Below are 25,434 nucleotides of genomic sequence, written 5' to 3'. Positions count from 1 at the left end.
CTTAAAACACGCGAGAACTGGAGACCCTGGTGCCTCGTGGGGTTGGCTCTTACGGCTGAGTTCACAGCACTCAGAAGCAAGTTCTACCCCTTTGGGCCAACCCCGCCTGCAGGCCTGTCGGGGTCTCACCGCCTCGAGCCCGCTCCAGGGCTGCGCACGAGAGCGTAACAGGGGCCCGTGCACACTCCCGAAGGGCTGTGGGTCCCCGAGGCGGTGCGATGTCGCTCCCAGAGGCGGACCCGCCAGGCGGGCCCAGGCGAGCCGGCTGGCGGGAGCCGCGGGCGAGGGCGGATGCGGCCGCCACGCGGGCTGGGCTCCGTTCCGCCCTCCGCAAAGTTGACTACAGCAATACTTATTAGCGAGGGAAACGTACAGGCCCCGACATCCCTAAATCCTCTCATCGGCGAGTGTAGCAACTGAGCGCCTGCCGCGTCCCAGAACTGTGGCCGGGCACCGCCAACCCACCTCGGGACCCCGGCGCGGGGGCGCTACCACTCGCCGCGTACTCGCCGCACAGGCCGCGCACGCGCCTAGAAGCAAGCTACGGTGGCTCTGCTGGGGACAAATTATTCACGTGCTACTGTTCTGCAACCCCAATCCGAAGAGTGTACACTGGCCGGGACAGTTTGGGAACGCGGCCACGGAGCCATTTGCGGAAGGGGACTAATAAACGGCTTGGGGAGTAGGTGGGGTAAATGCGTGGACAGGCGTGAGGAGACAGAAAATTCAGTCTCCGCGGCCTAAGCACTGAACTGGGGCTGGGAGCCCACACTCAGAAGGTGCGCCGGATGCCCCGCCCTGGGGGCGTGGTTTCGCGGGGGCTCTGGCGGGGGGCGGGGCCTGGTCCCGGCCACGCCCCTCCTTGCCAGTGGCCAAGGGCGCGGCGCTTTCACTTCGCTGCAAAGCTGCGGTCTGCACCAGGTCTGCACCAGCCGAGCGAAGGTGATCCAGGTGAGTGCCGACACCAACGGACAGCGAGGAGCGCCGGCCCCCTCTGCCATCCCGAGCTGACTAGGGACGCCCTCCTTTTCCCCCTTCTGGTCTGTACACCTCTGTCTACCTTTCCATTCCCCTTGCCTTCCACCATCCCTGCATCCTCCCCCCTGGTGGAATAGGTTTGGAGCGTCGAAATGGGGCCCACCTCGCTGTCAGGCAGGGAGATTCTCAAGGTCAGCCCTTCAGTTCCTTCCTTTCCTCTCCTCCTCTCCCGGGGCTGTGCAGACCCGGCGCTCCTTGTTTCTGCCTCCCATAGCCCACCTGACCTTGCCAAGTGCCCCTCTGGTGCAGAGGTTGGGCGGACAGGACACTGCAGGGGCGGTGGGCGGTGCAGGCCCGATCGGTAACAAGTGCCCCGGGAGCCCTGCGCCTGCTGCGGATGTATTGCTAGGAACCCTCGGGGAGAGCCTCGCAGGGAATTGAGTTTGTTTTCGCTCTGCCTCATCGAAACGTTTGGCCATTAGTACTGGAACCCTTAAGTGGGTCATTTCCTACCGCTGCCTGAGAGCAGGAGACTCCGCAGGGGAAGAGGACTCTTTATGGACGGTTCTGCACTGGGTTTCAGAGCATTTTCCTCCTTATCTGTGTCACTGCAGGGAGCCCCAGAGCCTCTGCGGTGGGGCAGCTACAGGGCGGTGTAAAGGGGGCTGGAGAATTCACTAGTGAGTCATTCCCCGAAGTTGTGGCTTGTGCTATCCCTCTTTTCGGGCCACGAGTTTACAAGCTACTTTGTAGCTTAGGAGACAAGTGGGTGTGGGGACAGGAGGTAAAGGAAAAGCTGAGACCAGAGGGTATGTAGGAAAGGAGTTGGGGCTTTAATCCCTCGACTGGAGAAAAGGAGTCCTGGAGGGAAGGACACAACTGCTGTGCAGACGTATGGCTCTTTGCGGGTGCTGTGGTCCTAGGCGTGGTCGTGTGGGAATGCCGCAGGTTTGAGATTTCCTCTGTGCGTGGGAGCTGCAGCGAGGGCTTCTCTTGGGAAATCTGTAGATCACCGGGAGCCTGCAGTTTCACCCAAGGTTACTGGTCAGAGTTCCAAGGCTGTTTTAGTTTAATGAATTCAGTAATTAAGAGCACAGTATCCTAGTCAGGGATTCAAGAATGTTTATTCTCACCGCAGTTCAATGTAACTAAATTAACTAAAACTAACACCTGGAATCCAAAGAAGTACTTTTACCCCTGGGAGGACGTTCTGTTAAGCTTCCAAAGTGACACAGTGTTACAGAAATAGAACATTGTCGAGCAATTTTTTTTTTTCCCTGAACCGATGTTACTATATATAAAACAGATCTGCTAGAGGGATACTGTGGCCAGCTATAGAAAGTGCACGCCAGGGGCTGCTTTAGATGAGGGAACAAAATTGGAGAACGGCAGTCTTCCCCCTAATTTAGATTTCCTCCTGCTGGCCTAGAGTCCTGAAGAGACACAGTCATGAAAGGGAATTTCCTAACCTGGAGGACAGCAAAGGGACTGAACATCCATGAAAGAAAGGGCTTTACCCCATTATCCAGAGACATGCTGAAAAGCCCCTGGAACAATCTGGAATGAAGTGGATGACCAAGCTGTCAAAATGCAGTTAGCGCCTACTGCATGCACAGGTAGCTGTATTTAAACATATTGTTCCCTATATTTATATTTAAATATTCTGAATCTGTATACAGAATACCGCTGTGAACCACAATCGACCACGAACCATTTTTAAGCAATGTTTAAAAGAATCTCCATATTGCTACAGTTACGCAGCCGAATTCATTAATACTACTTATGAGTATACCATCCTCCTGAAAGAGAAGAGTTCAGCAGTAAGGCTAGGATACTACTGTGGAAGGAGAATGCCTTCCCTCACTGTCTCTTGCAGCGTCTACCTACCTATCCGTCTTGGTGAAGAGAAAAACAGCAACGAGGAGACGGGAAAATTACATGACCTTCCAAATAACATTTGCAAATACCTTTAAGGGATTTCTGCATTTGGGATTTTAAGTCCCCGTTTACCCTCTGAGCTCTTTCCAGAGCTGAGCTGTTCATTAACTGGAACTCGGGTTCTAATACGTCGGTGCCTTAGCTCACTCTTTTTTTGATAAGTGGTATTTTACTTCTCCAGCCGGAGCAACGTGGATGGTTTGGGCACAAGCTTCATTCTAAGTACTGTTAGGTACAAAGAGTTAGACTCCCGTCTGAGGCAGGAGCCAGCAGCCCAGGTGGGTTCCTTCATCCAGAACGTCTGGTACCCTAGCAAGGGCCCAGCAGCTGCTAGGAATTAACTACAGTCTGCCCAGTTTTTTTGTGATGGAAAATCCAACTGGTGTCACGGTGACTCATTCGAGATTTTTGTTTTCCTCTTGTGGAAGTCAGGGCTTAGTTTCCCCATGACCTCCATTCAGTTCCTATGTAATGCCAGTTAAGGCACAGGTTACGTAGAAATCATGATATGAAAAGTGCCAATCGCTGTTGATTTGCTCCTTTGCAAACCTGTGCACCTGAAAGCGGAGGAAGTTTTCCCTTCCTGTAATCTCTCCTCTTGTCATCCGGCAGTGCCTGCATTCATTAAAAGAAATTTAAAAACAAGTAACTTTTTGGATCTTTTCCAAGTTTTTTTTTTTTTTCCTTCCAATTAGAAAGTTCTGAGGCTTTAATCAGTCAAAGACTTGGAGTTAATTATTAGCTCTCTATTCCTATGAATATATTTTATGCTCCGGAGACAGTTTGGGGGAGATAGAAAAATTGTAAAAGAGATCAGGTGCGGTCAAACTTGCTCTCCATTCTCATTAAGAGGCAGTATAGGCAAGGGTTGAGAGCACAGACTCAGGAGCCAGGCTGTCTGGCTGTGTATGAGGTCAGGCTTCCTCTGCGATGGCTGTGTGACCTTGGGCAAGATTACTTAACCTCTCTGATGCTCAGCTTCCCCTTCCTGTCTGTTGTGTACTTGCTGTTTTCCTTCCCTGTGTTCTCTCTCGTACGTCACAGTTTATGTCCTCAGAGCCTTGCTCTCAATCTGTTACCCTCCTGCTTCATGGTCCTTTCTATGGGGTCTCCATCCATTCACTGTGTCTTCTAGAAGGTCAAGACCTTCTCTCTGAGTCTCGATCGCCCTCGTAGCCCTGCGCACCTCACGCATTGTCAGTATGTAGTGGGGGATAATTCAGGGAAGGAATCATTCCAAAGCAATACTGAAGAAGGTGGTAGGTGTGGGCTTAAGGCAAGCGTTCCATTTAGGTGAAATGGTTTGTCCTACATTGACTTTAATCAAATCAGCTCCACAATGAGTTGCTACGAGATTTTTATTTTCTTGTGTGTCCCATGGCTTCTCCTCATTCTTTCCCTTGTCCTCTGAAGTCGGTGCCTTCAGACCATGGGAAATGTCCCGCAGCCTGTCGCTGGGATGACGTCTCCCAGGGGGCTCTGCTCCAGATGGGCCGGCATGACCCAGGGCTTCTGGGTGAGGTGCCGACACATCAAGGAACGCTCGCCCCATAGAGCCTTTTGTGTCAAGAATCTGAGAAGGTTTGCCATCACACCAGCAGGCTTACCTAGAATTTGCCCTGTCTTGTTACAGTCTACTCTTCTTAGATTCCTGAGGAGCTGAAGTAACAGTTTTTTCTTCCAGGGGAGATTCAGTTCCATTCAGTCATGTGTCTTTAGTGTCTTTTTGTACAGAAGTCAGACTCCAGAGAAGACAGTGGATAATTAGCCCACTTGGCCTTACTGGGGTTTATTTGTGTCCGTGCAGACTCGCCCCACACAGAACTCTTCCCGGGAACTTGGCCATCACGCTGATCCCGCCCTCCCCCACTCCCGGTCGGCGCAGTTAGGTATTAATTATTTTCAGCACCGACAGTGGCCGTTTAACTATAAAGCTGAATACATTTGGATTATAACACATTTATCTCTTAAAGGGCACAGATCTTCTACCCTGCTCACTGATAGCTAGCTTCCACTTTCCAAATGTCCACCCAGGAACATTGACGAGGAATCGAAGAACATGAGATGCTGGGGAAGTACCACTCTGACCTGCCTCTGCTGTTCCCCTCACTGAGTTAATGACCGAGTGCTCGATACGTAATGGTATGCCCGTTCAGCTAACTTCACGTTTAGCCCTCGGAGACCTATCTACCAAATGTGCAATGCAGCCGTGGGCAGTATTTTTCCTCACCTGGGTTATTATTCCTTCTCTTAAACGTCCATGCACTTAAAAAAAAAAAAATCTAGCCATCTTGTGAAACTTAAACACTCCCGCAGACCTTATCATCTGTTTAACGTAGAAGCGTCCAGAACTGGCACTTTGAAAGTGTAGGATGGACGAAAAGAAATCCTGTGACTCTTTTCTCTCCCATCGTGGAAACAGGAGATGCCTTTTGTGTTGTTTCCCTCCGGGTTCTTGAGCTTTATATGGGTTCAGGAGGGGTCAGCTGCCCTGCCTGAGATGATTTGGAGAACCGTTCATTTGTAGAAACACCTAGAGGCAGAGGGGAGGCCGGGCAGCTACCCGGGGGAGCTTGAAGCAGGCTAAGCAGACACCCAGCGCAGCCTCAGAGGTTTCTGAACCACCTTCCGGCATCGGGGACTTACGGAAGTCCATTTGGGACGATCAGACCAGCCCTTAAAGTCACCGTCTTTGGGGTTAGTCTTGTGAAAATGGTGCCCTTTGCCACATTAGATAGGGGGCCATATGTAAGGAAGATTGGATTAATAGCACAGGGAGCCAAATGAGAATTGTAAGGAAAGGCTGGGGAACAGCTCCAAGTCAGTCTGGGAGTGCTTTATCTTCATCCCATTCGTGCGTGTAGAAAAAAGAACACCACTGAGAAGTTACAGTACAATTTGAGGAGAAGGGTCTTGCGAATGGAAGTAGGGGTTACCATGGTCCAGGCTGGCTTTTATCTGCTCGTTTGAGGGCAAAGAGAAAGCTGAAAGGTGAAATCCTTTCTCCCTTAAAAAAGACAGTTAGGGGCACGTGGGTGGCCCAGTTGGTTAAGCGTCCGGCTCTTGATTTCGGCTCAGGTCATGATCTCACGGTTCGGGAGATCGAGCTCCGCATCGGGCTCTGGGCTGACAACAGGGAGCCTACTTGGGATTCTCACTCCACGCTGCTCTCTCTCTTTCTCTCTCAGTCTCTCTCTCTCTCTCTCATAAATAAATAAACATTAAAAAAAAACTTTTTTTAATCTAATTAATTTCATTTAGCTAAAGATCGTGTGGCTCGGTTGAGTGTCCGACTCTTGATTTCAGCTCAGGTCATGATCCCAGAGTTGTCGGACGGAGCCCCATGTCAGGCTCCACGTCCAGATTCTCTCTCTCTCTCTCTCTCTCTCTCTCTTTCCCCCCCTCCTCCTCCCCCTCTCCCTCCCTCCCTGTGCCCCTCTCCCTTCTTACACTCACTCTCTCTCTCTCTCTCTCTAAAATAAAAAAAAAAAATTAAGAGCTGCAATTAAGGGTGGTTCAATTAGTTAAGCCTCCGACTTTGGCACAGGTCACGATCTCATGGTTTGTGAGTTCGAGCCCCAAGTCGGGCTCTGTGCTGACAGAGCCTACAGCCTACTTCAGATTCTGTGTTTTCCCCCTCCCCCGCTCAAGCTCTATCTCTCCCTCTCTAAAAAATAAATAAACATTAAAAAACATCTTTTTTTAATTTAAGCAAAGATAAGTTAATGTAACTTCATGGCTCAGAAGCAATAATTTGAGGCAGGTTCCCAAGTCTGTAAAGCCTGCCTTTTGCCCCATTTGTACCGTGTTGATTGCGCCCTGGGGGATTTTCGCTGGCCGCCCAGAGGGACTTGAGTAAGTAGTGAAAGAGAGCTCTACCCCAGGAGCCTTCTGATGAATGTGGTTCAGGACGTGTTCTGGGTAATCCTTGTAACTGGAGGAACCCCTGCCCCAGTGAGATAAGGCAGGAAGGGTGGCGGCAGCAGGGACTGGAAGGAAGGTCGAACCGCGTGTAAGCACTGGGGTGGTGAGGTTTCCAGCGAGTCTGTTGGGAAGTTCCTCAAGGGACCACCTCGGGCAGATGTCCTAATGAAAATCCGTGTTGCTTAACTCAGGCACTAGCATGGAGCGCGTCTTCTCCTCTAAACCCAAGCTTGATCCCCTTCCCAGGGGAGCCTTTGCAGGGGTGCCTTGTGGCTTTCTTAAAGTCGCCTGGGTGCCCGCTCACTGGCTGCACTGATCGTTGTTGCCCCAGTGCTGCCTCTGCTCCTGCCCCCCACTGTCCCGTGGCCCCACCAGTTACCAGGGCGCTGGGCACCCTTGTTCTCCAATCTCCCCCTGGGCTTTTCTGCTGCCTCATGGCCCGTACCCCACCTGCTTAAAATACTGTTCCCAGTTTTCTTTCCTCTCCTTGATATGTCCTCAAAAAACCATGTTCACCTATTAAATACTCTGATAGATTAAAATAGCTACAAATACAAGTGTTGCTGTTTTAAAAATATATATATATTCTAGGGACGCCTGGGTGGCTCAGTCGGTTGAGTGTCTGACTTCGGCTCAGGTCGTGATCTCACGGTTCGTGGGTTCGAGCCCCACGTTCGGGCTCTGCACTGACAGCTCAGAGCCTGGAGCCTGCTTTGGATTCCGTGTCTCCCGTCTCCCTGTGCTCCTCCCCTGCTCATACACACTCACTCTCTCTCTCTCTCTCTCTCAAAAATAAATAAACATTAAAATTTTTTTTAATATATTCTAGAAATAATTAGGTTTCTGCAGTATTCTCAAAAAGGGCATCTATGGAAAACTCACAGCTAACATATTTAATGATGAAGGGCTGGAATGCTTCCCCCTCTAAGACAGGGATCAAGATAAAGATGTCACTTCTGTTCAACACTGTCCTGGTTCCGGGGCGTCTGGGTGGCTCAGTCGGTTGTGTCTGACTCAGGATTTGGGCTCAGGTCATGATCGCACGGTTCATGGGTTCGAGCCCCATGCTGGCAGTGTGGGGCCTGCCTGGGATTCTCTCTCTCTCTCCCCTCTCTCCACCCCTCTCAGTTTGCTTTCTCTCTCTTAAAGTAAATAAATAAACTTAAAAAAAAAAAAAAAGCCACTAATTAGAGCAAGCAAGCAAAAGAAAGAAAAAGGCTTCCATAATGGAAAGGGAAGAAGTAAAACTGTCTTCGCAGCTAACACCATCCTGTCTGTTAAGTATGACAAAGATCGTGGATCTACCTCTCCCTTCTCCTGGGCTCTCGTGCCCTGGCTCTGTTCCCCAGCTCTGCTCCTGCAGTGCAGCTCCAGTCCTGCCCCTGAGCGGGAGTTCTGCAGAAGTGACCCTCCTCATTGCTCCCTGGCTGGGGGAGAGAGCAATCGAACTCCTTGGTAAGGAGCAAACCCAGCAGAGGGATGTAGTAGCAAAGAGCTAGACCTCGCTGTCCGTCTGCTTATGTTCAGACCTCAGCTCCGTACTCACTGGCTATGGGACCTTGGACAAGTTGCTGAACTCTTCTTTGCCTCAGTCTCCCCATCTGTAAAACGGGGATGATGACAGTAACGACCACGTAGGATCATTACGGACATTGTTAATTTATGTTAACTCTATTATGGGCCTGACAGAGGAGAAGCAGTAGGTCTTAAAGTAGACGTTCAGGATGCAGTGATCATATTATTCCCCGTTTTGCTATTTCGGCCATATGGGATGAAGAATTCCATGGGGAGTTAGATGGAGGTCCCACTGGATCCTTAAATAGGCCTTTCATCTGAAGTCATGTTGCCGATTATTTAGAATTTGCGGGACGCTTGACCCGTGACATTGGAAGCGATCATCTGAAGAGCTCATCCTGGACCATAATGACCACCACTCTCGAAAGATGAAGAGTGTTCAACTCTGACTCGTTTGCCTGGTGGGAAAATCTGGCCTGGCAAGCGATCATGACCATGAAAGAGAGATCTGGGAATCTACGAGCTGTCCCAGGTTAGGCTCACAAGAGAAGTCTCAGAAGAGACTGAGTGAGCTGTCTTCCCTACCTGTGTTGATTTGGTCTGAGCCCTCTGTTCAAGCTGAAAGAAGAAAGCAGTCTCCTGACAGGCACATCCTCCGTGTGTGATTGTGAACATCCTCTGGTCTCATCAGCCCGTCGGGTTCTTAAGGATGCTGTAGAGAAGGGGGCCCCTCACGAGCCTCCGAGGATGTTGGTAGAATGTGGACCGCCAAGATAGGACCGCCAAGACAGAACTCTACCAGTGGTTTTAGGATTGGATAAAATCAACACCTCCCGAAAACTGTATCTTTGCCTAGAACAGTGGTTCATAAAATGTGGTCCCTGACCAGCATGATCTCTAGGGACTTGTTGGAAATGTAGATCCCCAGGCCCCATTAAGCCCCGCGGGATCTGAGACCCCACCTGCGGGTGGGGCGTGTTTTAACAAATGCTTCAGGTGACGTTGATGCTGCTAAAGTTTGAGAACCACTGACCTAGAACATAAGACAGCACTGTATCGAGTTTCCGTCTTCATGGAAGTAACTATAGAAGACGTCAGCAGGAGACAGATTCTGTGTCCTCAAGGAGCATATTTGGAAATGTGTACTATTTTCATTGATCAGTATGCAAGGTACATGTTATAATAGCTCACTGATGAGCGCGCAACAAATGTGCAAACATTCAAAGGCAAGCCTGCAGCCCATGCGGGTCGGTCAGGAGTGCAGGTGTCATGGAGGAAGGGGGAGTACTTAACACTGGACCAGGATCGGGCAGCGGGAACAAATTTAGGAGCAGGGCTGCCGGAGATGTATTGCCTCACAGACTGCTTCTTAACCCTCGACACATGGGCATCCACTTTCTACCATTGCCCTGAAACCTGGCTGTCGGGGCGCCTGAGGGGCTCAGCTGAGTGTCTGACTGGACCTCGGCTCAGGTCATGATGTCACGATTCGTGAGATCGAGCCCCATGTCGGGCTCTGCGCTGACAGCACGGGAATTCTGCGCTGGAATTTTCTCTCCCTCTCTGTCTGCCCCTTGCCCACTCACACTCTCTTTCATTCTCAAAATAAATAAGTAAACTTAAAAAACAAAAACAAAAACCTGGCTGTCAAGGGGTCCCACTCACCAAAGCCAAGAGCATTTGGGAGGTGACACTTCCTCTGTTAACACATAACAGGCTCCCTCACACCTTTCCTCCTCTCTGCCTCTCAGCTTAGTCCCTGGAGGGAGAGCCAGCAGGTGATGGCTGTTAACTCTGCTCGTAGAGTCCATCTCATAATCCAGACCTGTCTGTCCTCTCTAACCCCATCTCCTACCACTCCCATCAGCTCCTGGGGCCCGGCCACACCGGCTGCCTTCCTGGCCCACCAGTGTGCCGGGCTTTCCCTCATCTAGGGCCTTTGCACTTGCCGCTTTTTCTTTTTGTTAATAAATTTATTTAGTTTTTTAATATTTATTTTTGAGAGAGAGTGCGCAAGTAGGGAGGAGCGGTGGGGGGGCGGGGTGGGGACAGAGGATCCGAAGCGGGCTCTGTGCTGACAGCAGAGAGCCTGTTGCGGGGCTCCAACTCACGAACCTTGAGATCATGACCTGAGCCAAAGTCGGACACTTAACGGACTGAGCCATCCAGGCGCCCACTGGCTGCTTTCTCTGATTTGAATATTCTCCCTGCCCCCCCCCCCCCCGAAATGTCCTGTTGGTGTTTCTTCCTCATTCCTGCGTCACTGCAAATGGTGCCCGAGCAAGGAGGTCTTCCTGGTCTTAACTGAGATATAATTGACATATGAGATTGTGTAAGTTTAAATGTCTCAAATATTTATTGACCCCTTGGCATGTTTCCGGTCAGTCTTCTGTCCTCCTTAGAATGTCGGTTCCTTACAGGAGAGGGGGACCCCATCTTGTCCACTGCTGTGTCCCCCACACTTCTGCAGTGCTGGCATATAGTGAGTGCTTTCCATGTTGTGACTAAGTGAATTAAGTGTTCTTAGACACATTATGCTGTCCACACTGGGAATCTACAGAGAACAGCCTTTTGCCAAATTCGAATCTATTTCAAATGGTCTCAGAACTAATTTTTTTTTAATTTTTTTTAAGGTTTATTTTTATTTCTGAGAGAGAGAGAGAGAGAGAGAGAGACAGAGAGAGAGAGGCAGAGCATGAGTGGGGGGCAGCAGAGAGAGAGAGAGGGAGACACAGAATCCAAAGCAAGCTCGAGGCTCTGAGCTGTCAGCACAGAGCCCGACGCGGGGCTCAAACTCACACACCGTGAGATCATGACCTGAGCCGAAGTCGGACGCTTAACCGACTGAGCCCCCCAGGCACCCCAGCACTAGTTTCTAAGTCGGAGTACCTTAACTGATTTGTAGAAAAATCAGTATCTCCTTAGTTAGGAAGTGTTACTTACGTGGGCAGACATGCACAGTTAGCAGTGTTTACAAGATGCCTCCGTATTTGGACCCACGTTTATTAAATGCTCATACCAGATGCTTACCTAGTTCATTTCAGTTAATTCCTCAAACCATCCTGTGAAGTACGTAGTTAGTATTCCGTTTTGTAGAGAAATTAGATAACATTCCCAAGCTCGCAGAGCCAGTGTCTGAACACACAACCATCTGACTCCAGAATTCCTGCTGTCTCTGCTCCTGTGGATTTTCCCATAGGAACAGACAAATCAGAAAACAGTCTGTTAGGAGTAAAGTTCCGAAAGGATCTCTGCTTTTACATGAGTGATAAGTAGTTCCATTAAAAATAAAATCTGGTTTCTTTTAAGCCTTCAAGTTAATATTCTTTCAAAAACTCTTTTGACTCATCTCCAGAACTCTCCGGAAACAGTTAACTGAAAGCTTACACCTCTGAAACACTCATAAGGGAGGGAAGAACAGAAACGCTTCTGTCCTATTTCTGCCTTTCTCCAAGACGTTCACTTTCATTTTGAAGGGTATTTTTGTACCCGGTTTCTTTTTTGTTTTAATTTTTTTTTAATGTTTATTTTTGAGAGAGAGACAGAGACAGAGCGCGAGTGGGGGAGGGGCAGAGAGCGAGGGAGACACAGAATCGGAAGCAGGCTCCAGGCTCCGAGCTGTCAGCACAGAGCCGGACAAGGGGCTCGGACTCACGAGCGGTGTTGATCATGACCTGAGCCGAAGTCAGCCGCTTAACTGACTGAGCCACCCAGGAGCCCCTTCGTCCCCAGTTTCCGATCACTGCTAGGAAGGGGGGAATCTGGAATTGGGTACGTGTTATATTTGCCTTTTCCCCCAGTAGAACATGAGCCTCATGAGGGCAGGCACCAAAGTCTGGTGTGTTCATCTCTTCATCGCCAGCACTGGACCTGTGAGTGGTAAACTTGAATAAGTGAGTGCCCGCTCACACCCACACAGGGATGAGCCTCTCCCGCTGCTGCAATGAGGGTTTCCATGACTACGGTTTGCTGATTTCCATGGTCGGTCAGCGCTGCAAACCTGCTTCCTCCTGAATACCTCCTGCTTTTCCGAGATTTTAACACAGCTGTCTAAGAGCTCAGAACAAGAAGTGAACGTATATCGTTTTAAGTGTAGTTTGCTGTTTTAAAACAGCAGCCCTGGGGCGCCTGGGTGGCGCAGTCGGTTAAGCGTCCGACTTCAGCCAGGTCACGATCTCGCAGTCCGTGAGTTCGAGCCCCGCATCAGGCTCTGGGCCGATGGCTCAGAACCTGGAGCCTGTTTCCGATTCTGTGTCTCCCTCTCTCTCGGCCCCTCCCCCGTTCATGCTCTGTCTCTCTCTGTCCCAAAAATAAATAAACATTGAAAAAAAAAATTTTTTTTAAATAAAAAAAAAAATAAAACAGCAGCCCTAAATTATAAACTCTTAAACATATATTGCCACTTAGTTAAGCATCCCCTTTCATAACTGAATCAGGGCAAAATTAACATTAACATATGTGATATAACCCGATGCGGAACACTTCTTGAGAGTTTACCACGTGTCAGGCATCCTGCTGAGCGTTAATGGCTTCCCCATTTCCTCCTGGAGACACCCACAGGGGTGGGTGGGCACCACCCTTGTCTCCCTCTAAGGAAGAAGGAAGCCCAGGTTGCTGAAGTGCAGGGAGGAATGTTCCCAAGGACACAACAGCTAGGAAGGTGAGAATCAGGTTGAGTTCAGTGTCCCTCCACAACTGCAGCCCTGTCCCGTGCATTGCACAGAGCAGGTAAGTGACAAGGGTCAGCCTAGAAGTCACATAGGACGGTATGACGGGATTCGTAACATATTGCCTGTTCCTCTGCTTTCTCAATTCCTAATTGTCAGGCCACTTTCTGTAGAATTTTTTTGGTACGTGTCTGCTCATTTTGGAAATGATAGAAAAGTACAAAGGGAAATCTGTAATTTACGCATCTAGAAATAATTATGCTTATGATTTTGATATTTTCTGTTATTGAGAAAACTAAGATTATATACTACATACACTTCTTTTTAATAATTTTTTTTAAGTTTATCCCTTTATTTTGAGACAGAGAGAGAGAGAGAATCCCAGGGGGGCTCCATACTGCCAGCGCAGAGCCCAATGCGGGGCTCAAACTCACAAACCCTGAGATTATGACCTGAGCGAAAATCAGACACATAACCAACTGAGCCACCCAGGCGCTCCTGTATACACTTTCTGAGGTTTTTTTTTTTTTTTTTTTAACGTAACATGCTGTATGTTAAGCCTGTTTCAACATCTTTACTTGTGTGTGCACCGTTTTTAATGGTTCTACAATATTCTATATTATGGGTGCATTAATTAGTCCTCTCTGCTTGGTCATTGTGCCATTTCTGTCGCTGCTGTTATAAATACTGTTCAGGTGAATGCCTTTGAACCAAATCTGTCTGAGTTTCTGATTGTCACCTCCAGCTACGTTCCCAGTGGAGTTCATGAATCAAAAGGCACAAACGATGTCAAGAACATGCCCGTTGTTAGGCTGCTCTCCAGATGGTTCTATTTTACACTTCCCCCTCTGTGTAATAGTGCAAACTAGGTACCTTTAAATACGTACCTAAGTAAATTTCTATTTATACATATCATAACTTCTAATGTATTCAGCTGGAGGGTGACAATTAACAAATGCCATTACACAGCTAAGTGGGTTGCAAAGGAACCCATACCTGCGTTGGTGGTTGGGCACCATGTGCCGTGTATCTGGTGCCACAAAGACCCAAATCTAGGGCAGAGCTCCCACCCCCAAGACAACCTCATCTTCTTGCCTCAATACAAGGGTTGCTGGTTCGGGGCGCCTGGGTGGCTCAGTCGGTTGAGTGTCCGACTTTGCTCAGGTCACGATCTCACGGTCCGTGAGTTCGAGCCCCACATCAGGCTCTGTGCCGACAGCTCAGAGCCTGGAGCCTGCTTCAGATTCTGTGTCTCCCTCTCTCTCTGGCCCTCCCCCCATTCATGCTCTGTCTCTCTCTGTCTCAAAAATAAATAAATGTTAAAAAAAAAATTTAGGGGCGCCTGGGTGGTGCAGTCGGTTAAGTGTCCGACTTCAGCCAGGTCACGATCTCGCGGTCCATGAGTTCGAGCCCCACGTCAGGCTCTGGGCTGATGGCTCAGAGCCTGGAGCCTGTTTCTGATTCTGTGTTTCCCTCTCTCTCTGCCCCTCCCCCATTCATGCTCTGTCTCTCTCTGTCCCAAAAATAAATAAAAAACGTTGAAAAAAAATTTAAAAAAAAAATTTTTTTTTAATAAATAAATAAATAAATAAATAAAAAAGAAGGGTTGCTGGTGACACAGAGCAGGCATGTAATCAACAAAATGTTGAATGTTCGCACTGAAGCCACTGCCCTGGGGCTATCTGCTGGCTCCAGGCTGGGACAGCCTCGGGCGTGGCTGCCGCTGCCTGGGGTGTGGCCACTGTGAACTGAGCTGCCTCCACTTCACCAGTGCGCACACCTGCACCTGAGCCCACAGAGGCCAATCTTTAAGGGGTGGGAACGTCCGTCTCTGCCCTCGAGTCCTCCGAATAGAAGGATTCAGCAAAAGATCAGGGTTGGTTGTTTTTTTTTTGAACCCTAAGTGAATTAAGCTGATTCTGTCCTTAAAGGACAAGCCTTACCCATTTTCCAGTCCCTACTGGATTTCTGTTTTCAAACCGCAGTGGGGACAGAGCCTTTTTCTGTGTTCTGACCTCCTCTTTCTCTGCTTCAGAGGTTTCAGTAGATACTTGTGAGGGGAACAAAAGGAAACTTGAATTGCTTAAGCGCCTACTGGATGCCTGGCTCTGTGCTAGGCGACGAGCATTATGTGAGTTGGAGGCATGATTCCCAAAAGCCACCTGGAGTTGCGGCTTGCTTTGTTTATTCTGCAGGTGTCAATAGTCACAGGCTGTGCCCAGTGTGGAGAGGCCAGACAAACACAGTCGCCCCGCATGGGAGCTTGTAACTGGCTGCTGTCTGGTCTAGCCCCGATCACACCAGCTGGTGCTGGAAGTGCTGACTGCCAGGCTGTATGAAGCGGGGGTCCTCACTCGGTGGGAGCGTGAGGCGGTGTCAGGAGGGCCCCTCCCACAGGCGGCTTCCTGGACTTTGCTTTTGCACCTTTGCAGGTGTGTCCAGGGCTCCTGCAGGGAGAGGCTCAGGGAGGGGAGGCACTTTCCTCCCGTCTGACACACCTACTGTCCCACAGCTGATCATGTGGTCTTTTGCGAGCCACCCACTCTAGCATTGGACTCTGGGTCCCCCTTCCTGTACGTTCTCTGCCCTTCAGAGGTACTTTGTGTTCCCGGCTCTGCCTGCCCCCTTTTCCCTAATACCACAGTCAGCGTAGCAAGGTGGGGGGAAGGTAACTTTCACTAGAGTGTGAAAGCCTACTAGGTTTAAACTCCCAGATTGCATGTATCCTTTGCAAGAGGACCTCAGTAGTAAATATTAATTCCTAATTGTGAATTTTTGAGCAGTCGCCTGAGTGTTCCTTGCTTTGCCACAGAAACATTCAGCCAAGAGGTGCTTATCTGTCCTGCCACTCAGCCGCTTGTATCCCAAGCCCTTGCAAACCAGAAACTCCAAGGTCAGTGACTAAGCCATGAAATTCTACTGTTTTGCCTGTGCCTGAGCATTCGGAGAAGAATCCCAAAACCTGCTCTGGTCTTCGTTCTCTTCTCATCCACCTGAACCTCGATTTCCTTTTCTGCCAAGTGAAAAGGCTCTGGAGATGGGGTTCTCGGTCCAGGCCTCTCAACTTGCAAACTGTGACCTAAGCCAAGTGTGCTTCCTTCATTGTCCTTAAACAGGTGGCTTCTGACAGAGCGAGTGACAGCTTCATTTTCAGTGACCTGTTTGGCCTCAGTGTGTTGAACTCAACGGACATCAGATAGATTGGAAGGCTCGGTCATTTTTATCTTCAAAGAGGCGTTTGGAATTCGCCCTGTGTTTTTATTTTAATAATTAGTACAGAAGCTTCCTCCGCAAGCTGACTCTGAATTTTGGAAGCAACTAATTTACAAGAGAATGAGAGCAGGGAAGTTTGGAGGGCAGCCTGACTGCTTGCTGCTGCCATACCTGGTGGTGGGGACATGGTGGCCAGGAGGCCCTTCCTATGCTGACTCATGCAGACGGCTTTTGGGGGTGTGTCCCCCACCCGGGTGAGGTGGGGTGGGTGCCCCTCCGGAGCAGCTCCGTGAAGAGAGCAGGAGGGGGACACTGGTAAGAACCGTGGATTGTGGCAGGTGGGGGACAGACTTTTGGGGACTTCAGCCCCAAATGTCATTTTTCAGACCTAAGCAAAACGTTTTTTTTTTTTTTTAATGTTTGTTTATTTTTGAGAGAGAGAGGGATCGAGACAGATAGCATGTAAGCAGGGGAGGGGCAGAGAGAGAGCCACACACAGACAGAATCCCAAGCAGGCTCCAGGCTCTGAGCTGTCAGCACCGAGCCCCACGTGGGGCTCGAACCCACGAACTGCGAGATCGTGACCTGAGCTAAAGCTGGACTCTTAACCGACGGAGCCACTGAGGCGCCCCCAAATCCCACACTGAGGAAAGTGCTGGGACACTTCTCAGTTTGCAAATGGGCTTAAAAGGGGACATTGGAACCAAATTGGAATCTAAATTTGAAACCCAGCTCTGATGCTTTCCATTTCAGACCTTGGGCACATGATTTCACCTCTGGGTACTCTCTGGACACGGGGGTAACTCACCGTATGGTCAGGGTGACTGGAAACACCTTGGGGGCTCGGTAGCCCCTCCCGGGCTTACAGGCGAGATTGCAGCGAGCCTGTCATCGAGATGGACGTCGTAAACTGAGTGCAGAACACACAGGAGCTGCTTGCCTGGGACAGTCTCGTGCACGGTGGGTGGGCAGTAAGGGTCCCAGGAAGCACTGCCTCTTCCCTGTGTCCTGCCTGTCCTCGCCCGTCTCCATCCCGTGACCAAAACTCAGAGAGGTTGGGGCGCAGCACGAGTTTACCTTGAGATGATGAGGGTTTCCTCCCAGCTGCCAAGTTTTCTTCTCCTTGACGGCCAGTCTGTTTCTTCTCTCTTCTTCTGGGGCAAAACAGTGGCTAACACAGCTAAGACTGCAGAACACTGAAAATGCTGAGATTCGCTTTTTCTCCAAGCATTCCATGGGGAGATTTTCCAAATACACAGAAACGTTGGAAGAATTATACACTGAACATCCTTATAGCCACCACCTGGGTTCCATAGTTAACATTTAGCTCTGTTGGTTTAGATTGTCATTTCTTGATGCATTTCAAGAGGAGTTGCAGGCAGCAGAACATGTCACAGGCTAGTTTTGGAGTGAGGATTCGATGAACAGCCTGGGCTCCCCTGAGCCTCCCAGAGCTGGGTCTCTTCGCAGCGTGACAGGCTCCAAAGCCATGCTCTGCTTTCAAAGCACTAGATCTGGGTCTCCTACCTATGATGCCTCCGCTGCTATACCAGAGTGTGCCCCAGGATCAAAGGGAGTCCCGACCCCCTGCCCTCACAGTGTCCCCCATGCCAACAGACATACCAACAAAGAACTTGGAATCGTGGTATACTTCCTGTTTCATATCCTGCTTCCGTCTCCCTCCTTCCCCCTCTCTCCCCCTCTGCTCCTCCCTCCCTCCATACCCCCTCTCTACAGTTGAATATATCCTTTAGGATTTTGCCATGTTAAGCTTTTTTTTCAAAAACATAATTTTTAGCAGCTATATCTTTCTATAGCAATGACTACTGCAGAGGTATAGCTACATCTCGTAAATGTAACGTTCATCAGAAGAGAACATGTTGTGATCGTATACTTTTTAAGTCTGTTTATTTATCTTGGGGTGGAGGGGCAGAGAGAGAGAAAGAGAGAGAGAGAGAGAGAGAGAGAGAGAGAGAGAATCCCAAGAAGGCTCCCAGCTATCAGCACGGAGCCCCGTGGCAGAGGGGGGTGGCCGGACTTTCAGGAATCGTGAGATCGTGGCCTGAGCTGAAATCAAGAGCCGGACGCTTAATTGACTGAGCCACCCAGACACCCCAGACCTGAATAACTTGTAAATTCTGTTGTGTGATACACAGGAACGTCTCCATCTGCCTCTTAGGAACATCTTGTTTACTCACACCTTGGTGGTCTAGGTATACCTTTGCAGGTAATGACGCGCACGGCTCCAGGCCTCCCTCTGTGGGGGTCTACCGTGCCGGCTGGTATCCTAATGTCTTCTTCTTTCCACAGAGCCAACATGGCCGTCCTCTCTAAGGAGTATGGTTTTGTGGTTCTAACTGGTGCCGCCAGCTTTATCATGGTAGCTCATCTAGCCATCAACGTTTCCAAGGCCCGAAAGAAGTACAAAGTGGAGGTGAGTGGGAACGTAGACTTGTCTGGGGCTAGAGCTTGTTTTCAGTTGTGGAGGGAGAGGGGCGACGCCAGCAGTCAGCAGTGGCAGTTGAACTACACCCGTTGGAAACGCTGCCCCTTTCTGGCAGGAGGAAGGTGGGGAACTGAGGGGCCCTGCTGGGGAGCAATTTCCATCTTGTTTGTGCTTTGTCTTTCCTGTTGGAAGACCAGGTGTGCTGGGACAAGAACAGGATGCTTTTGGCTGGAGCTAGGTGCCGGGAAGAGTTATTTTCTAAAGAGGGTTCAACAAGGGGGACTTCATCAAAACAAAAAGCTTCGGTGCAGGAAAGGAAACTGCCAACAAACTGAAAAGGCGACCTACTAAATGAGAGGAACCATTTGCAAATCATACATCCCATAAGGGGTTAATTTCCAAGATACATAATTCACACAAGTCCATAGCGAAAAAACCAAGCAACACAATTTAAAATCGGGCAGAGGACCTGAACAAACATTTGTCCAAAGAAAATATACCAATGGCCAATAGGTACATCAAAGGGTACCCCGACATCATCACTAATCATCAGGGAGATGCAAATCAAAACCACAAGGAGCTGTCACCCTCACACCTGTTGGAATGGCTGTGTTCAAAAAGACAAGACATGACCACAGCTGGTGAAGACGGGGAGAAAAGGGAACGCACCGTTGGTGAGAACGTAAATTGGCTCAGCCACTGTGGAAAACAGTATGGGGGGTCCGCAAAAAAAATTAAAAATAGAACTGCCATATGATCCAGCTATTCCATTCTGGGGAGTTATCCAGAGAAAGTGAAAACATGAACTCGAAAAGATATGTGCACCCCCATGCTCACTGCAGCACTATCTCTAATAGCCAAGATTCAGAAGTAACCCAAGTGTCCATCGGTGGATGTGTGGGTAAAGACGATGTGGTATATATACACAGTGGACCACTCAGGCGTGAAAAAGAATGAGATCTTGCCATTTGTGACATGGATGGACGTTGAGAGCATTATGCTAAGTGAAATAAATGAAAGATAAACACTGTATGATCTCACTTACATATGGAACCTAAAAAAAGCTAAAATGTACAGCATGGTGGCTATAATTAATTTTTCTATATCGCATGTTTGAAAGTCGCTAAGAAAGCGACTCTTAAGTGTTCTCATCAAAAGAAAAACAAATCTGCAACTCTGTGGGGTGACAGACAGTAACTAGACTTACTATGGTGATCGTTTCACAATACATTCATACATCGAATCGTTACATCATACACCTGAAACTAATATAAGGTATGTCCATTATACCTGGGTTTTTTTTTTTTTACATAAATAATAAAATAAGCTAGAGAGGGCTGAATGGCAACAGTACTTCCTGGTGTGCCACCTTAAAAGTGATGTCTTGGGGCGCCTGGGTGGCTCAGTTGGTTGAGCGTCTGACTTCAGCTCAGGTCATGATCTCGCGGTTTGTAGGTTTGAGCCCCGCGTCAGGCTCTGTGCTGACAGCTCAGAGCCTGGAGCCTGCTTCGGATTCTATGTCTCCCCTTCTCTCTCCCCCTCCCATGGCTCATGCTCTGTCTCTGTTTCTCAATAATAAATACACATTAAAAAAAAATTTTTTTTAATAAAATAAATAAAAGTGATGTCTTAAGGTGATTTTGTTTCCCAAATAGTGAAGAAGCATGTGTTGCGGAGGTTAGCCTGAGCTCAGACATTGGACATAAAAAGGAGCTCTATTAAATGCTCCCTTTATGTAGTTCCAGATGATCTAAAAGGGATAATTACCGAGGTTGTCCCTGGTGAGCACATTTAAACGTCTATTTCTGTTTAGCAACTTATAATTAGACTCTCTGACTAGAGCTTCTTTTAAAGTTTTCATATATTGATTTTCGTTGTTTTTTTTTTTTAATGGACATGTCCATGAAAATTCTCACACACTTACTGTTCCCCCATTAAGGAAACTTAAAAGCTTGTGGCGTTGGATCACTCTGGGGAAGGAGCTATTTCCCTGTGGTGTCTTTGTGAGGTACTGGAAACTCACCCGTGATGGCACCATGTCAAGAGCACGGAGTTTGCAACACGCGCTGCCTCCGTCCCTTGTGCAACTACGGCACAGACCTACATTCCTCGCACCGGGTATTAACAGAAGTGCATCGGATCTGCTTCTGGGAGTTGAGACCCTTCTCCCTGCAGATATTTAAGCAGAAAGCGATCAGCTGTCAAGGGCATAATAGAAGCTGCTTGAGGATAGGTTATCTTTTAGGGTTGATTGTAACTCAACACCGAGTGCTACTCTTGACCACTTGATCCACACGGACTTTGTCTTCACAGTATCCGACCATGTACAGCACGGACCCTGAAAACGGGCACCTTTTCAACTGCATTCAGCGCGCCCACCAGAACACGTGAGTGCTGGCCCTGCCGGGTGCTGGGGGGGGTGTCTGTAGAGTACGTGCTTTCTGCCCAGCGCCTCGGCCTTTACCACTGTGTGCTGAGTAGCAGCTGTGAGAACGATCATAGTAAGGCACCTCGCTGAAAGTGTCGTAAAAAGGGGCGCTTGGGTGGTTTAGTTAAGCATCCGACTCTCGATCTCAGCTCAGGTCATGATCTCACAGTTTGTGAGTTTGAGCCCTCGCATCGGGCTCCAGGCTGACCGTGTGGAGAATCCCTGCTTGGGATTCTCTCTCTCTGCCCCCGCCCCCCAAAATAACTAAATTAAAAAAATAAAAACTATTAAAGAGTCGTAAAAATATGTATGTGAGCAGATTAAATATTGTGAGTTGTTAGCATAGCGAGGTTCTGGATGATCTTTTCAAAAATGTCTTTTGCATCGCATCGTCCATCTAGAGCATTTGGAAGCTGTCCTATCAGAGATGAGCTTGAATCTCCTAGCCCTGGGGAGGGGGCAGCTGTGGGCTTGGGAAGGAAATCTACTGAAATTCTCCAAGACCTTCCTCGTGGGCGTGTTAGAGCCAGGGCTTTTGCCCAGTGTGTTCTGAGTTACCCTTACTCCCACGCAGAGAAGAGAGGGTAGATCCTGATGGTGGGGCTGCTCTCTCTCCTCCATGTTCAGTATTACTCTCAGGTTTCTAACTTGGCAAGTTAGTAAGGGGCTCTTCGTTTTATAGGACGTAAGTCAGGGGGGCCCCTTCTAAAAAAGTTCTCTGTCTATTCCAGGTTGGAAGTGTATCCTCCTTTCTTATTTTTCCTAGCTGTTGGAGGTGTTTACCACCCGGTAAGTTTTTCCAGGGTCGGGGGGGGGGGGGGTTTCATCTGTTTGAATTTAGTTCACTGCGCTATTTAAGGAAGAGACAGCAGGAAAGGAACGCGTACTGAACATCACCGACGTCTATTTGAAAGAATTGCATTCAGCTGCTTCTTACAAAGCTAATCTTTAAAGTAGGGCGAATTTTCCCCACTTTTGACAGGTGAGGAGAAACCTCTTGGGGACTGTGTAACTGTCACGGGGCAAAAAGCTACCTGCAGAATAGAAGAATCCGAATTTGAACCCAGGTCTGTCTGATTCTGGAGGGTTCGTGTCCGAAGTTGTTATTGGCCACAAGCATTTACTGGTCCCCTGGGGTTACAACAGTGAACAAAACAGGCAAAGGTCCCTGGTTTACTGTTAGTTGGGGTCACAGACAGAAATCAAATGGGTACAGCATGTGATTAGGCTAGAAGGTGATGCTGACGGGAGACACCTGTCAGCGGGGTGGTCACGTGAGGATCGTGCTGCTTGCGGAGGTGACATTTAAGCAAAGGAAGTGAGAGTCAAGCAAAACGTTAAGAAGGTGAGGGAGTAGGTGCTGCAGGTGTTTAGATACCTTCCAGACAAAGAGCGAGGGCGAGGCCCTGAGGCAGGAGCCCACCGGGTCTGTCTGGTGAACAGGGAGAAGGGCAGGTGGCGTCAGGGGCGAGCGGAGCCTTGTCGGCCAGAGAAACGCTCCGCACTTCACCTTAACCTAAATAAAGCAGGTGTGTCTATGCCCGATTAGGTGCCAGTGGGTCTTGCCCTGGACAGAACGAGGTTCCCTTTCAGGGACCAATTTCCGCTGAATTCTTTTTTTTTTTTTTAATGTTTATTTTTGAGAGAGAGAGAGAGAGAGAGAGAGCATGCAAGTGAGCAGGGGAGGGGCAGAGAGGGAGGGAGACCCAGAATCCGAAGCAGCTCCAGGCTCCGAGCTGTCAGCACAGAGCCCAAGGCGGGGCTCGAACCCGCGAGCCGTGAGATCGTGACCTGAGCTGAAGTCGGACCCTCAACAGACTGAGCCACCCAGGCGCCCCTAGTTTCCCCTTAATTCTGACCAGAATACTGACACTTTGCATTTCTGGTCCTCAGCCTTCCGTGAGCCTCTGGTCAGTACCTGAAGGGCCTTGTGCTTTTGTTAGAAGCTCCCAGAATGGCACACCTGTAGTCCGTGGCCTTGAAGTTCATATTGTTTTCAGAGACACGTCTGCTGTCTTAGAGAAGACACTTCTTCCTGTGCCTCTAAGGGGCCCCAATCCTTGCACGTGACTGGACGAGCCAGTCTAAATAGAGTAGTTGGTCTCTCCAGCTAGGCGTCACCCGCTGTCACCTGCATCCCCTTTCCCGTCCCTCTTCCCCAGACGCCATTCCCGGTGCTTCGGTCTTTAAAATACTCTGAGAACTGCTAGGACGACGAGTACGTGGGTCCGAAGTTGATGGTAACTCTGCAGCCTTACAGTCTGGCACGACCTGGCAGAGACCAGCTTGCACGTGGTGACTTACGGGCCTGGGGTTTGTGTTTTTAGTGGTTTCACGCACCTGATCGCGAACTTTACCCCAAATCAACTAAACAAAGTCCTAAGCTACTAACCTTGCCCCCAGTGACGCACTTGGAGACCGTGACGAGCGATGTTGCACGTTCCCGCACAGCCTCCCTTTTTCTCCAGACTCCTTCTGACCTAATGGTCACCCCAGGATGGTGCCCAGTAGGACTGTTCATCTTGCAGGAGCTTTACTCTCTCAGGCGTAATGGGAAGGGGAAGACCTCCCCCTCCCAACACCTCCTGTGCTGGGGTGACAGCACCACACGTCACGTCCACCTTTTCTAGCGGAGCCCCTCGCCCCTGTGCGGCCGCAGCACAGCCCCCTTCCAACCCCCCCCGACCCCGGCGGGGAGCCTCACGGAGCGATGCGGGGGCAGGGGTCCCAGGCTGCCTCCTGTTCACAGCCCCATGGGAGACGACCGGGCTTGGGGTTCACCCTTCGAGCCCCAGGCCTGCCTCTCCCTCTCTTGTGCTCCAGCACGTGTGCGCCCCAGGGCAAGCCGGGGGGGGGGGGGGTAGGGGGGGGCTCTTTCCATCGAGGCCGGCACTCCTCTCCCCTGTCCGTGAGGGGTTCGTAGAGGGATCACAAATCTCTGATGTTCCCGAAACAAATAACATCCCTCTCACGCGAAGTTTGGTATCTTCCCATAACCGGGAAAGTACTATTTTCTTAACACACTGTGCCATCAAAACCCTAGATGTTAAAGAACATGTGGCTGTTTCTTGAATGCTGATCCTAACACAGCCCTTCTATTTTAGCGTGTAGCTTCCGGCTTGGGCTTGGCCTGGATCGTGGGACGAGTTCTCTACGCGTATGGTTATTACACAGGAGGTAAGTGCGCACGGCCGTCTGCCAGGGAAACAAATTTCAAATCTTATGCGACTCTAGTTTGCTTCTTAGCAGGGCTTTAAGAAAAGGGGAAGTAACTTGATATTTAGGTGAAAGGTCTGGTATCTTCTTTTTGCTAAGTTTTCAAGAGTAACAAAACTTGTTTTTACTGAGCGTTTTGTCACTTGCTGCTCTAAGACCTTTGTGTATGGTGTCGAACCTTATGGCAATTCTAGGATATAGACGATATTATCCTGTTGTATAGATGGGGAAACTGAGGCTCAGCGCTTACCAGTGTCCACTAGTTAGCCAGATTCACACCCAGGCAGCCTGACTCCAGAGCCCCCGCTCCTAATTCCCTGTCAGTAGTGTGCCCGAGAGAGAAGGGGGAGGAAGATTCCTTTGGCTGTGCTTTTGAAAGGGGGAACACTCCCAAAGGTCCTGGAGCAAAGTTGCTCTGATTATTATCCCATCGTTTAAGGTCCAAACAATACTTTTGTGACATTTTTTAAATGTTTCTATTTATTTTTGAGAGAGCGCACAAGTGGGGGGTGGGGGAGGGGCAGAGAGAGAGGGAGACACAGACTCTGAAGCAGCTCCAGGCTCTGAGCGGTCAGCACAGAGCCTGACGCGGGGCTCGAACCCACGAACCGTGAGATCATGACCTGAGCCGAAGTCGGAGGCTTCACCGACCGAGCCACCCAGGGGCCCCAGTCGTGTGGCATGTTTCTTTGCGTGTAGTATCTGACATCCTGACAGCTTTCGGCCAGAGGTTGGTTGACCTCGTGAGACCAGACAGTTGAGGTGCAACCCGAGAGGCCTCAGGTAGGGTGGCGTGTGGATATTGGAAGCACTGTCCTTTCGGGGACACCCCCAGTCACTTCCCTTTCTTCTGTTACAGAACCCAGCAAGCGGAGTCGGGGCGCCATCGGCTCCATAGCCCTCCTTGGCCTGCTGGGCACAACCGTGTGTTCTGCCTTCCAGCATCTTGGTTGGGTTAAAACCGGCTTGGGCGGGGGGTCCAAATGCTGCCATTGAAGAATCATAGGCTGTTTAAAAACTCTCGTTCATTTTGAGTGACTTTTATTTTCAGTTATTTTTTTTTTTCTAAATATAATAAAAACCTACCTGGCATCAGCCTCATACCTAAA

General features: G+C 49.5%; 1 protein-coding gene and 1 non-coding gene across 2 annotated transcripts; both read left to right on the top strand.

The window, feature by feature from the left end:
- The first annotated feature begins 830 nt into the window (after positions 1-830).
- MGST3 (microsomal glutathione S-transferase 3) lies at positions 831-25,434 on the top strand. Its single transcript, XM_047841620.1, has 6 exons — positions 831-951; positions 18,546-18,669; positions 20,995-21,068; positions 21,841-21,898; positions 24,214-24,286; positions 25,185-25,434. Exons 2-6 carry the CDS (start codon positions 18,553-18,555, stop codon positions 25,319-25,321), a joined length of 459 nt encoding a protein of 152 aa, XP_047697576.1. The 5' UTR covers positions 831-951; positions 18,546-18,552; the 3' UTR covers positions 25,322-25,434.
- TRNAR-UCG (transfer RNA arginine (anticodon UCG)) lies at positions 7,436-7,521 on the top strand. The gene has a single exon. It is a non-coding gene; the product is annotated as a tRNA-Arg (tRNA).

This window comes from Prionailurus viverrinus, chromosome F1 (genome assembly GCF_022837055.1).
Source record: "Prionailurus viverrinus isolate Anna chromosome F1, UM_Priviv_1.0, whole genome shotgun sequence".
NCBI classification, from domain to species: domain Eukaryota; kingdom Metazoa; phylum Chordata; class Mammalia; order Carnivora; family Felidae; genus Prionailurus; species Prionailurus viverrinus.
Note: the sequence above shows the minus strand (reverse complement) of the source record. Positions and strands in the feature narration are given on the sequence as shown.